This window comes from Monodelphis domestica, chromosome 4 (genome assembly GCF_027887165.1).
Source record: "Monodelphis domestica isolate mMonDom1 chromosome 4, mMonDom1.pri, whole genome shotgun sequence".
NCBI classification, from domain to species: domain Eukaryota; kingdom Metazoa; phylum Chordata; class Mammalia; order Didelphimorphia; family Didelphidae; genus Monodelphis; species Monodelphis domestica.
Window position 1 is genome coordinate 85,902,417 of NC_077230.1, and position 14,029 is coordinate 85,916,445.

The 14,029-nt window shown below is 34.8% G+C and overlaps 1 protein-coding gene across 1 annotated transcript in view; it reads right to left on the reverse strand.

Annotated features, from left to right (window-relative positions):
* Nucleotides 1-14,029, reverse strand: part of EAF2 (ELL associated factor 2) — a 71,673-nt gene that overhangs the window by 21,703 nt on the left and 35,941 nt on the right. The window contains exons 4-5 of the mRNA XM_001371144.5: nucleotides 6,907-7,055; nucleotides 1,248-1,508 (exon numbers count right to left, since the gene is read on the reverse strand). Coding sequence (XP_001371181.3) covers nucleotides 1,248-1,508; nucleotides 6,907-7,055 — 410 coding nt within the window. The remainder of the gene's footprint in view (nucleotides 1-1,247; nucleotides 1,509-6,906; nucleotides 7,056-14,029) is intronic.

Consider the following 14,029-nt stretch of genomic DNA (forward strand, 5'->3'; position numbering starts at 1 on the left):
TTCTATATGAACTAGAAGAACCTCCAAGAACTGATGCAGAGTGAAATGAACAGAACCAAGCGAACATTGTACATAGAAAGTGAAACAATGTAAAACAATCCAATGTAATGGACTTTGCTATGACAAGACAATCCCAAGGGACTTATGAAAAAGAATGCTATCCACCTCGAGAGAAAAAACTGTGGGAATAGAAACAATGAAGAAAAACAAATGACTTATCATTTTTTAATAAGAGTATATGATTGGTGGGTTTGGTTTGATTGATTGATTTTTTTATTTTTTAAAACCCTTACCTTCTGTCTTGGAATCAATACTGTGTATTGGTTTCAAGGCAGAAGAGCAGTAAGGGCTAGGCAATGGGGGTCAAGTGACTTGCCCAGGGTCACACAGCTGGGAAGTGTCTGAAACCAGATTTTAAACTAGGATCTCCCATCTCTAGGCCTGGCTCTCAATCCACTGAGCTACCCAGCTGCCCCCTGGGTTTTAGTTTTAAAAGATTGCTCTATTGCAAAAATGAATAATATGGAAATAGGTATAAGTGATAACATTTGTGTAAACCAGTGAAAGTGCTTATTGGATCCAGGAAGAGGGAGAGAAGAGGGGAGGAAAACAAAATGAATCATGTAAACATGGAAAAGTATTTTTAAAAATAAAATACATTTTTAAAAATAAAATAAAATAAAATAGGAACTGTTAAAAATTAGAGAAGTCATAGAAGATAAAATTAATAACTCTACTTATATTAAATGTAAGAGTTTTTGCACAAATAAAGCTAAGATTAAAGAGGGGAAAAAAAAGAAATCTTCATTCTCTTTCTAGCTCCATTCTTTTTTTTTTACCTTTTCCAAACAGAACTTTCCTGTACTACCCTGGTGACCCAAAGGAGAAGTCGCACTATCTGGTCTCTGACACCAACTATTCCCAGTTCAAAGAGAATAGTATCTGAAGCCTGGTTTTCCTGAACCTCTGGCAAGGTTCAGTCTAATCCTCAGTCCTTAGAGAACTCTCCTTTCTCTCTTATTTGTGATTCTCTGACTCCTATCAATTTATTTGGATTTCACCAATTTGATCTACTCCCACTTACTTATTTATTCAATATGAATAAGCATATGGCAACACAACTACATAAAACAGGAAAACAAAAAATAACATTTTGTCCCTTCCCCAAAAACATGCAAGCAGATTCATATAATGTGGGCCAGATATTCTGGTAGATTTTCCCTTTACTCTTTGTTTAGTGAACTTACTTAATGTATTGATCAGAAGGCCACTTCCATTGTGAGATCTGTTCTGCATGGCCTCTGTATCAGGCATCCATTGTTTTGGTTCAGCAGATGAGGTTTGATGGACAGGCACACATTTTACTGAGTTAGAATGAGAGTTTTTACACCCTTCATCTTCTGAGTCACTAGAACCATCTTCACTACTTGAAGATGAAGAACTTTGGGATTCTGAAGAGCTATCAGAACTAGTCATCTGGTCCATTATACTTGCTTCTGCCTTCAGTTCTGAAAATAAAACAAGAAATGAATCAACAAATTTAAATTGAGAGCTAATGAAAATTTAAAAGGGGTAGTAACTATGAAACTATTGTTGAAGCAAAGGTAAGATCATACATTAATAGGACACAAAGTATTATTATATAAGCAAAAGCCTCCTTTTAATATCAAAATTATAAATTGACATGGACCATGACCAGTATAGAAATATATATTCCACAGAGCATAAATATGTATTTACATTAAAATGTTAACTCATTTTATATAAAAGAGTAAATGATATCTCAGAGTTGTTTTGATTTGCATTTCTCTAACCAATAATGATTTTGAACATTTTTATATAATTATATACATCTTTGATTTCTTTATCCAAACACTGTCTGTTCATATCCTTTTGTCCATTTATTAATTGGAGAATTGCTCATAGTCTTATAAATTTGACTAAGTTCTCTATATATTTTTGCTATGAGACCTCTACCCAAGAAACTATCTATATAATTTTCCTCCATGATTCTGCTTTCATTATAATCTTGGCTATATTAATTTTATTTGTACAAACCCTTTTTAATTTAACATATTCAACATTTTTCATTTTATATCTCATGATGCTTTCTATTTCTTGTTTATTTATAAATCCTTCTCCTATTCATAAATATGATTGGTATTATCACCTCACACCTAACAGATTGGCTAAAATGATAAAAAGAGCACAATGACAAATGTTTAGGGGATGTGAAGAAATGGGAATTCTAATACACTGTTGGAACTATGAACTGATTCAACCATTTTGGATGGCAATCTGGAATTATTCTCAATGTATTTAGTATATAGTATATAAAACTGTGTATATCTTTTGACCCAGCAATACTACTATTAGGTTTATTTCCTATGTGATCAGGGAAAAAGGAAAAGAACCTATGTGTTCTAAAATATTTATAGTAGTTCTCTTTATGGTAGCAAAGAACTGGAAACTGAGTGGATGCCCATCAATTGGGGAATAGCCAAACAAGTTGTGGTATATGACCCTGATGAATTACTACTACACCATAAGATAGGGAAAACAGGTTAGTTTTAAAAAATGGAAAGACTTACATGAAATTATGAAGAGTAAAATGAAGAGAACCAAAAGAATGTTATATATATTAACAAAAGTATTACTTGAAGAATAACTTTTTTATATTCACCTCCAGAGAAAGAACTGATAAATAGAAACATGTATGACATAGTTTTATATATACATGCATTTTTCTGTCAAATGATGCCTTCTCTAATGTGGGGAGGGAAAGGGGAAAGGGAGGTATCTGGGAGTTTTAATGTAATTAATTAATTAATTAAAAAAACATAATGAACAATCTGAAAAACAGATATAAGGATTTAATTAAAAACAGGATATATTATTTTCTTTCTTTTTTTAAATTTTAAACCTTATGGGGATTAAGTGACTTGCCCAGGGTCACACAACTAGGAAGTGTCTGAGGTCATATTTGAACTCAAGTCCTCCCATCTCTAGGCCTGGCTCTCAATCCACTGAACCATCTCATAGCCCTCAAATGCATTATTTTCAATAAGGCAAGCCAATTTTAAAAATTGTTTATTTTTTAAAAATTGTTTATTTTTAACATTTGTTTTTAAAATTTTAAGTTGTTAATTCTCTCCCTTCCTCCAACTCCTCCCCAACCCATTGAGAAGGCAGGCAATGTGATATCCACTACATTTGTGAGGTCATACAAAATATATTTCCATAGTAGATATGTCGCAAGAAAAATAGAGTAAAAAATATTCTTCAATCTGTATTCAGAGTGTATCATTTCTCCCTTTGAAAGTAGACAGCATTTTTCATCATAAGACCTTTGTAACTGTCATGGATAATTGCACTGATATAGTTAAGTTTCTCACAGATGATTATTATTACATATTGCTGCTACCATATACACTGATCTGGTTCTGATCACTTACTTTAGATTGGTTCATACAAGTCTTCCCAGTTTTTTTCCTGAAACTATCTTCTTCCTCATTTCTTACATTACAATAGTATTCCATCACAATCATATACCACAACTTTTTCATCCATTCCTTAATAGACAGGCATCAACAGGGGACACATTTTACCTTAATTTCTTTTAAGTGTTATATGCATATGTTCAACTCTACAACTAAAGCTTCTTGAGAACAGTGACCCTCTTTCAGTTCTTTTGCTTTTCAAAAACAACCTAGGACATTGTATTATGAGCATAGCAGAGATCAAAGATCCTAAGAGATCTTGGAGATTATCCTATCTAGTAGAATGCCTTCATTTTTCATCTATGGAAACTGAACCCTGGAGTAATGAAATACTTGCCTAAGGTTAGAAACTAGATCATGACAGCAATTCCAAGTTGAAGACTTCTTGCACTAGACCATTCTGCTCTAAGAATATCTCTTAAATATATCTCAAAAATATGCTTGAATCACACAAAATTTGACTTGAATTAAAAATTCCCACTAGAACTCCCTTTATTATACCAGATAGTTACTGCCTTCACGATGCCAAATATTGTATAAATGAAGGAGAAAATAACTCATTAAAAACTACAGGGAGACAATAAGAGTTAAAAGAAATTCTTGATGGAGAAAAAAATGAAACTAAATCTAAAGTGATCTTAAGTCAGATAACTTCCTTTTTGGTGTTATAATTCCAGGGAAAACTAAAGAATCATTCAGATTCTTTTGCTTATTGCATCTGGGGTACACACATGGGGTAGGCACCCCATGTGTATACATATGGGGAAATACTCAACTGAAATAGAATGAATAAGGGAGAGAAACTTTTCCCAGTGAAACTCTAAAATTAGATAGGCATAAGATTGAAATAAGAACAATGACAGGAGCAGTACACTATGATTCTTCATTTCTCAGAAAAAAAATTAACATGGAAGAAGGTTTGGGACAATATTTTTTGGCTTTGGATGTTGATTTCTCCATATACAGAGCATAGATACTAAACAAAATCAATAGAAAGTTTTAATACAAGGAAATGAACATGACTTCAGATGAGGACAAAGGGAAATGCATAAATGATGTTGTTGTAGAAATATACAATAGATTTCCAGGTCAAAGAACATAGACAGTGCACAGGGGCAAACTAGCAGTGATGCAAATTTCAGTATCTAGCTATATATCTCATTTTGTTCAAATTGAATCACCTAAAAGTTCATGAATTGTTAATAGCTATATTTCAGAAGGTTGAAATAAATGAGGAAACCTGTTGCATATGGAAGTTACAAGAAACAGAAATTCAATTCAATGACCAAACACTTATTAAGCACCTACCACATGCCAATCATTTTATAATAGTCAAGGCAGGGAAAATTGAGTGTAGTTAGACATTTCTTCTAGATTTTAAATTCTTTTTTTATAACAGAATTGACTAGGAGAATCACGAGTCAATAAATATTTAGGCAGTTACTATATGCAGAATACTGTGCTAACCATTGAGAAAAATAATTAATTTAGCTAAGAAAAGTTTAGCTGAGAAATTTCCATTCCCCACCATCTGTAGCAGAAACCTCCCACTGAAGTCATGTTTTGAAAATAAATTTGTTTTATGTTGTAGTTCTTTAGGTGCCTTAGGGTCATACAGTGTAACTTAGCTGTGCATTGTACATTCATCCCTCAATATTTAGTTTCTGCTATACAATTTAGTCATTGTGTATGTGTGTGTGAAAATATGCATATATATAAATATATATATATATATATATATATATATATTTCTCTTGTGTCATTTGCTAATTTTCCTAGCTGTATATCATTTCCCCAGCTATACTACAAAATCCAAAGGGGTAATTTCTTATATTTTGGCTGAATGTATAATAGGCATTTATTACTTTTTAAACAATCTTTATTCCAGTGCCTTCCAACTTTTAATTAGTTCCTATTAATCCCAGACATGGCTTGCTTTTATATATATTTGTTAGTATGCTCCCTTCTCCATTAGATTGGATAGTTAGATTTAGATTAATTAGATAGTCCCTTGAGGAAAGGGATTACCTTTTGCCTCTTTTTGTATTCCTAGCACTTAGCAGAGTGCCTGGTACATAGTAGACACTTATTAATGTTTGTTGATTGATTGAATCCGGTTTTCCACCCTACAAACTACATTTTGCTCAAACTTCTGAAAAAACACCTATGATCATCCTGCATCTTATAAGCTGAATACATGTGAAAAAAAGCACCTTCTATGAATTTAAGAAGAATTTGCTTATCTTCCAACTGGCTGGTTTGATTTATTGTTTCACCAAGGTCTTCCCTGTCCAGACTTCAAGTACGAAGCAAGTTGAAATGCCTAGATTAGGAGCAATGAAAGGAGAGGCAGTGCAAATAACTAAGAAAATTGTTGGGGGGGGGGCAGGGTTTCAAAACACTTTTTAGCCTCACCCTGCTTGGTAACAAGAAGGATCATTTTGGCAAATCCTGTGAATAAGAGAAGATAAGAAATATTTCTCTGTCCCTTCCACCTGGTTCCTCTAACTTTGTTTTGATGAAGCTTGGGTCAGGTAGAATTCAAATTACCAAACTTGTTAGAACACTTGTTTCTGTTGTCCTTGCTCTTGATAAAATCCCAGATTCAGGATTCCCAGTGGAACCAAAAGCTCTGAGCTCTTTTTGCCTTTCCAACTCTGTATGACTTGGGAGCAAGAATTATAGAAGGTGGAGACTAATCAGGAATTTGACCCCACCATGGTAAATAAGGAGTAGGGGGTTGGGAGGGCAGAATATTTAGACCAAAGAACCTCTTGCTAAATGCTTTGGAGTTATTGCCAAGCAAAGCAAAGGATATAAGCTGGAGAAAAGTGAAAAGAATGTTTTTCTGCTTTGGGTAAATAGAACCATTAACACACACTGAGGACAGAGAGATGAAATACTATTGTTTGATGGCTGAGACGAGGGTAACATTTGAAAAATCTGTTCACTGCTCTAGTTTATTTGCTTTTGACTGAGATGATATCTCATTTATCTATTGTAGCCATCTTAACCATCTTTAGCCTTGAAGTAGAACCAGAACCCAGATAAGATGTTCTACAAACAAGGGATGTGTATTTAGCATTACTTCTTGAAAAAAGGAAACTGCATGTCACTCCCCATTTAAAATATAATCACATAATCATCACATGTTTGTTCTCATACAACAGTTTGGAGGCTAAGAAAACTGTGGGGTGGTATAAGTTGGGTATCAGAAGGATGCATCATAAAATTTACATCTAACATGAACCTATCAGATTGGGAAAAAAACTAAGCCAGCACTTTGAACAGAGCCAAATTAAATTAAATACAATAAATAAAAGTTCTGCTATTTCAAGTTACAATTAAAGCTTTTACTTGACATATTCACAAACACACAATTATATATTGTGTGATTTGGTTTTACCTCTTTCAATATCATCCATAGGAGATTCTGGAGACATTTTTTCTTTTGGTGGAGAGTGTTTCACATTGTTGGGTGTTTTGACTGCATTTCTCATCTGTTGTTGTTGCTGCTTTCCTAGTAGAGACTGAATTTTACTGCTTCCTTCTACTCTGCAAGTATATGCAAATTCCCAAAAAGGAAAATGTTAGCAATTCCAATATTATATTACCTTTTTGATATTAATATAATTAAACATTATGTTCTTCCCCTAAAGGTTTTGAACATAGATTCAAATATTAAAAGTTCTAAATAATTGAAATTTTAAAAATAAGGAAAAGGTAAAAAAAGTTTTGTCAAAAATTCTTATTAAAATTAAACTTATTGGAAATTTTAATATCTAGAAGTCTAGGGAGGAAATGGAGATACTTGGTTTCAGGAAGAGGAGAAAGAACCTCCCCCTCAAAGAAGTAAGCATTTATTAAGCACCCACTATGTGCCAGGCATCTTGCTAAGAACTTTTACAAATATTACTTCATTTGATCCTCAAAACAATCCTGTGAGTTGTGTTATTACAATTCCCATTTTACAATTGAGGAAACTGAGGCATACAAGTTAAATGGTTTGCCCAGAGGCATACAGCTAGTAAGTATCTGAAGCCACATTTGAATTCAGATCTTCCTCTCTATGATAATATCTGTAAAGTGCTTAGCACATTACCTAGCACATATGTGCTACATAAAAGTCATTCTCTTCCCATTTCCTGACACCAGGCCCAGCTCTCTATCTACTATATTACTTAGCTGCGAGAATCTTCCTTACTGGAAGATGGCCTTGTGAACTTCAGAGGGTCAAAGGATTTGGATGTTCTAATCAATTTTCTAGCTGTATCTTTGATCTAACAGTTGATAGCAGTTGACCACACTGGTAGAAAAACCACATACACCAAAAAAAGGCAGCTTCAAGACTAAAAAGAAGATGAGGGCAGTTAAGTGGCTTAGGGAACAGAGAGCCAGGCCTAAATTCATATCTGGTCTCAGACACTTCCTAGCTGTGTGACTATGGGAAATTCACTTAATCCCCATTGCCTAGCCCCTACCACTCTTCTGTCTTGGAACCAATGCACAATAATGATTCTAAGATGGAAGGTAAGGGTTAAAATAAAAAAGATTAAAAGATGCCTAATAGAAACTTCCATTATACCTAAGGGGAATTTCATGTGTGCCTTTCCTCTGGTGATCAACTCCAATTTATCCTTTTTATATCTTGGTTGTAAATAGTTGTTTTCATATTATTTACTCCATTAGACTATGAGTATTTTGAGAGTAAAGACTGTTCTTTTGCCTTTCTGTGAATCCCCACCTAATACCTGGCACATAGCAGGAGCATAATAAATGCTAACTGATCCATGAAGGGGATAAAAAGAATTCTAGTAGTCAGGAGCTTTGCCATATATACTGTATGAGACTGAGGCCACTTTTCCTTGGTCTCTGTGAATGAGAGTTATAAATGGAATGTACTAAGATGTGGCCTTGTGGGCTTCAAAAGACTGGAAGAATCATTGGAAGTATAGAAATTGGAGTCCATCCTGGTGCTCAAGTATAGCTCCTGAGGAGTTACTTACTTTATCTAGCCCAGCAATAGGTCTGGACCTTATAGGCAGTGAAGCAAAGCAGCCCATCAGTTTTACTGACTTTTGAAATGAACTTGGTAGGAACAAATGATTTCTAGTACCATGTTAAATCTGAACTCCCTCCCTCTAGGGACCAAGGTGTGAGAGGTGAGATTTTCTCAGTAAATATTCCTTTGTAAAGTCTAACCGATGTCAAGTGGCTAAATGATATAAGGCAAAAATCACTGGGAATTCATACTTGAGGAAACACTCACTGCAATGGGGGTTTGCATTAAAAGAACCTAAGAACAGAACCCAGAAGGTCTGTAGAACCTTGAGGGAAGAGATGTAACTAGCAATGCTTTGGGGACTTAACCTAGAGCAGTGATGGTGAATCTTTTAGAAATGGAGTGTTGGGCCCTGACCCCATCTCACCCCCAAGACCAAGTGCTGTGGCTCCCCCCTTGACACCCCCATTACCCCAGATAGGGGAGGGAGGAAATATTTCCATTGGCTGCTGGGTAGAGGGGTAGGAGAAGTGAAGAATTGTCCTCAGGTGCATGGAGAGGGGGAGGGGAGCAGCTCTACCCCAAGTCCCTCTGGTTTTCTAGTAATTAATTCTGTTGGACCACTGCAGGTGTGCCCACAGAGAAGGTTCTGAATGCCCTTTTTGGCACACATGCCATAGGTTCAACATCACTGACATAAGTCTAGAAACTATCCTGGCTATATTTATTTATGATATTTCTCCTGATAAGAATGAAAGCTATTGGATGGTAGAAATTACTAAACATTTTTTGTCTCTGTATCTATAGCCTGTTGTATAGTGCCTAAAACATAGTAGGCATATAATAAATCCTGATAGAAAAAAATTAAGCTGCTTATTGATCTTTCATCCAGATCCTTAGTGAATCCATATCTTTCATATATTAACAAAAGTGGTTAATAGAATGAATCTCTGATGATTTTAAGGACTGATGAAAGATTTAATATTGACTACTTCCTTTCCCTAACTTTGTAAATCTGGTTAGTCACCAGTTCCTGTCAATTCTTCCATTGCAATATTCTCCCATATATAATCATTCTTTTTCATTTCCATTGTTAATACTTAAATATAGCCTTTCATCACCTTGCAGCTAGGAAGAGCAATAAATAGAGCATTAGGCTTCAAATCAGAAAGACTCAAAACTCAAATCTAGCCTCAGACAAATATTTACTAGCTATGTGATCCTGTGCAAATCATTTAAGCACCAATTACCTCAGTTTCCTTTTCTGTAAAATGGGGCTAATAAAAGCACCTACCTCCCAGGGATGTTGTGAGGATCAAATGAAATAATATTTATAGAGCACTTAGCACAGTCCTTGGGCAGGACCTGAGGAACAAGAACCAAGCTTAACTAAAGTGCTACTTTCTACATAGGGTCTTTTCTTATTACATCTGAAGTTGCTAGTGACTCCTCTGTCCAAAAAAGTAACTTTTCATTTACCTGGCATTTTTATTTATTTCTGTATGTAGAAGTTGTTTCCCAAATTGAATATAGTACTATGTAAATGTTTATCTACTAATTGCTATCATGTCTCAATAACTGTCATGATTTCCTATCCAGTTTCCCTCATTTTATAATCAACATTACAAGTTATCATCTGATTCATCGTTTCTAGCTTATTGCTTTGAATGTACTACTCTACTCAATAAGACTGAATAGTCCTTACTGAGGATGCTAGGATAAAAGTTATAGACCTGGAAGGCAATCCTGATGCCAACTAATCTAAACTTCTTATTTCATAGATAAGGAAACTGGGCTGGAGAAATTATGCAGCTTACTCAAAGCTAAAGAGACAGTACGTAAGAGCTGGGACTCAAATCTAGGGTCTCTGATGTCAAATTCAAGATTCTTTCTATTGCATCATGTTCTTCACTCTCTGTAGGATCAAATCCAAACTCAATAGAGTGGCATTTAAGGGACTTATGTGGCTTAGTGGATAGAACACCAGGCTTGGAACCAGGGATATGAGTTCAAATCCATCCTCAGACACTTGCTAGCTGTGTGACCCTGAACAAGTCACTTAACTCCTAGTTACTTCAATTCCTAATCTATAAAAAATAGGAACACACTAGAAAAGGAAATTTCAACCACCCCAATGTCTTTGCCAAGACAACCCCATGGACATTTGTTAGATGTAGAGTCGATAAGATTGAACAACAATAATAAAATGTCCTCCAACTGAATAGAAGAAATACTCCAAGTAGAAAATACAGAAGGAAAAATGCTAAAAAGACTTTGGAGAAATCACTCTCTCACGCACTTTATATTCCATCAGTTGCCAACTCTGGTTAATTTTACTATAATAAAATCTTTTCTAACCACCACTCCTTTTTCCCCACTCACATGACCACCAGCCTAATTCATGTCCTCATTATCTCTTGTCTGGACTATTGCAATAGCCTCCAAATTGGTTTCCTTGTTTCAAATCACTTCCCTTTCTAATCTTTTTCCACACAGCTAACAAATAAATATTCATAAAACATGCATCTGATCTATCCCCTGTTCAAAAAATTCCAAAGGATTCCAAAAGCCTCCAGGACAAAATAGAAACCTCTTAATAGTCTGACAGTAGTCTACCTTTCCATACATTTTTTATTTCTCTTCACACAACTCTATTATCAAGACATGTTGGGCAACCTGCTGCTCTTGCATGACCTTCTATTTCTTATTTCTATATGTTGTTGTTTATATCTTATGCCTGGAATGTACTTGCTCCTTAATTTTTTGCCTCCTTGACTTCTGGTTTTCTTAAAAGCTCAGCTCAAATGCTTTTTCTACATGGGGTCTTTCTTATTATGCCCCCATTTGCTAATGGCTCTTTCCTCCAAAAACAGAAACTATTTATTTACCTGGCATTTTTATTCACTTCTGGATGTACATGTTGTTTCCAAAAATAAATATAAGCTATTTGAAAGTCTGGACTGTTTAGTTTTTGTTTTCATGCCTCCAAAGCACAGTGCCCAACACATAGAATGCATTTAATGAGTGCTTGTTGATTGAATCACATTTAATAAATACTTATTGAATAAATGACTGACCAAATCCAAACCATTCAAGAGATTCACTGAATCACAAAATTTAGAGCTCTAATGGATCTGAGAAAGGATATAGTCCAAATCCCTGAAATGTAGAGAGAAGGGAACTACAGACTAAGGGAATTGCCAAAAATTGCAAGGTAAGTGACTGTTGGATTTGGGGTTCAAACCCTTTCCATTGACTCAGAATAGACTATTCTCTCTAGTATAGTATGAAGAATGTGATTTTGAAGAAAATAGGCATGAGATTTCAAGAAAAAGGAGAACTATGTCTTTTTTAAGTAGAAATAGTTTCCCATTTTCATAAGATTCAAGCTTTCAGTAGTAAATATATTAATTTTTGGACAGAGTTAGAAGGTATAGTGTGGTGGCTGACAACTCTCAATGAAGTATATGAAAGTGGCCTGTATATCTGTCTGACAAGACCATCTAAGCACTATGCTATCCTCCTTAGGGAATGTTAAATCTATTGAATGACAATTATTATAATTCTAGAGATTTGTGAAGAAATGATCAACTCTTCAAGAAGGACTCTGTATATTATTAAATGCTAAGGAGGGAAGGGAAAAATGTAGGGCATAAGTAGTGCTTGAATATAAGGATTTTATTAGAAGACAGAAATGGGAAGTGAAGAGTTGGGTAAAAAGACTGTGCCAGATAGATCTTGGCTTTTTGTACTTGAATTAATATACTGCACTTTAGACTGGGGATGGAGTTCAGCTAATGAGGATTGTCCAGATGTCCATGCCAATAAGATACTGATCTAATGAAGAGGGATTTAAATTTAAAAGAGGGGGAAAACCCTACTGCCCAGATAGAACTGTTAAATTTAGATGCCAAGCAGAAGAAGTTCTCAATCTTTTTGTATTATCATAGACTCCTTTGCCAGTCTGGTGAGGGGCTTTTCAGAATAATGTATTTTAAATTTATAAAATAAAAATATATAAGATTACAAAAAAACCTTCTGTTTCCTTTCTCAGAGAAAACAATATTTAGAAAAAGATAAAAAATTATTTAAAAAATATTATTAAAATATAAAATATACAAATAAAAATATAAAATATAAAAAAGTATTATTAGGGCATCCTTGGTCAAGATGATAGCTTAGTAGCAGTGAAAGCTAAAATCACTCTGACTAATCCTACTAAATCAATATTTTAAAATAAACACCTAAAAACAACAGGAGTCAAAAACCAATAGCAAGAGGGAGTGAAAAATCTCTCCTGCTGAACACAACTTGAAAGGTACACACAAAACACCTAAAGAGGTGTGCTGGCCAACCATCCCTACACACACACACACACACACACACACACACACATACATACATACTGTGCCAGGATCTGAACCTGGGCAGAGACCAATTTTTGGATCCTGGAACCCAGGCTACACAAAGAAAAAAGTACTTCAGATGCACCCCTTGAAGTCCTAGGCCCTGGTACCAGCCCATAATGAGGCCAAGGGTCCATAGCACTAGGTTCTTTCAAACCTACAAAGACCTGTCTCAGAGCAAAACAGTTCATAGTGCTCAGCCTTGCAAGCCAGCAGTGGAGGAGACAGAATCATCAGCTTTCAGAATTCCCAGTCCACAGACAAACAAAAAGGCCAGGAAAATGAGCAAACAGCAAAATAGACTCCTAACTCTAACCCTAAAAAAATTTCTATGAGACAAAGAGCAAAGCACAGAGTCAATAGGGGACTGTGTGATCCAAGGAAACACATGCAAAACATCAAAGGAAAATGAAAATTGGTCTTAAGCACTGAAAGAACTAAAAAAGAAATTCAAAAATCAAATAATATAAGTCAAATAAAAATATGAAGAAAATGAGAAAAAGAAATGAAAATAATGCAAAAAGAAAATAACAAGTAAAAAGCAAATCGATCAATTGGAAGAGAAACAAAAATCCAATGTAGAAAAGAGTGTTTTAAAAAACAAAACTGACCTACTCAAAAAAAAATCCAAAAAAGAAAAGAGTTTTATGAAAAGTAGAATGGACCAAATGGAAATGGAGGGTCAAAAGATCATGGAAGAAATTCAGTCTTTAAAAATTAGATTTGAGCAAATAGAAGCTAATGACTCCATGAGACATCAAGAAACAAAGAATGAAAAAATGGAAGAAAATATGAAATACCTCATTGAAAAAACAATTGATGTGGAAAACTGATCCAGGAGGGACAATTTAATAATTATTGGAATACCTGAAAGTCATGACCAAAAAAAAAAAAAAAAGAAAAAGAAAGCCTAGACATCATATTACAAGAAATTATACAAGAAAACTGCCCTGATATTCTTTTTTTTTTAATCCTTACCTTATATCTTGGAATCAGTACTGTGTATTGGTTCCAAGGTAGAAGAGTAGTAAGGGCAGGACAATGGGGGTTAAGTGTCTTGCCCAGGGTCACACAGCTGGGAAGTGTCTGAGGCCAGATTTGAACCTAGGACCTCCCATCCC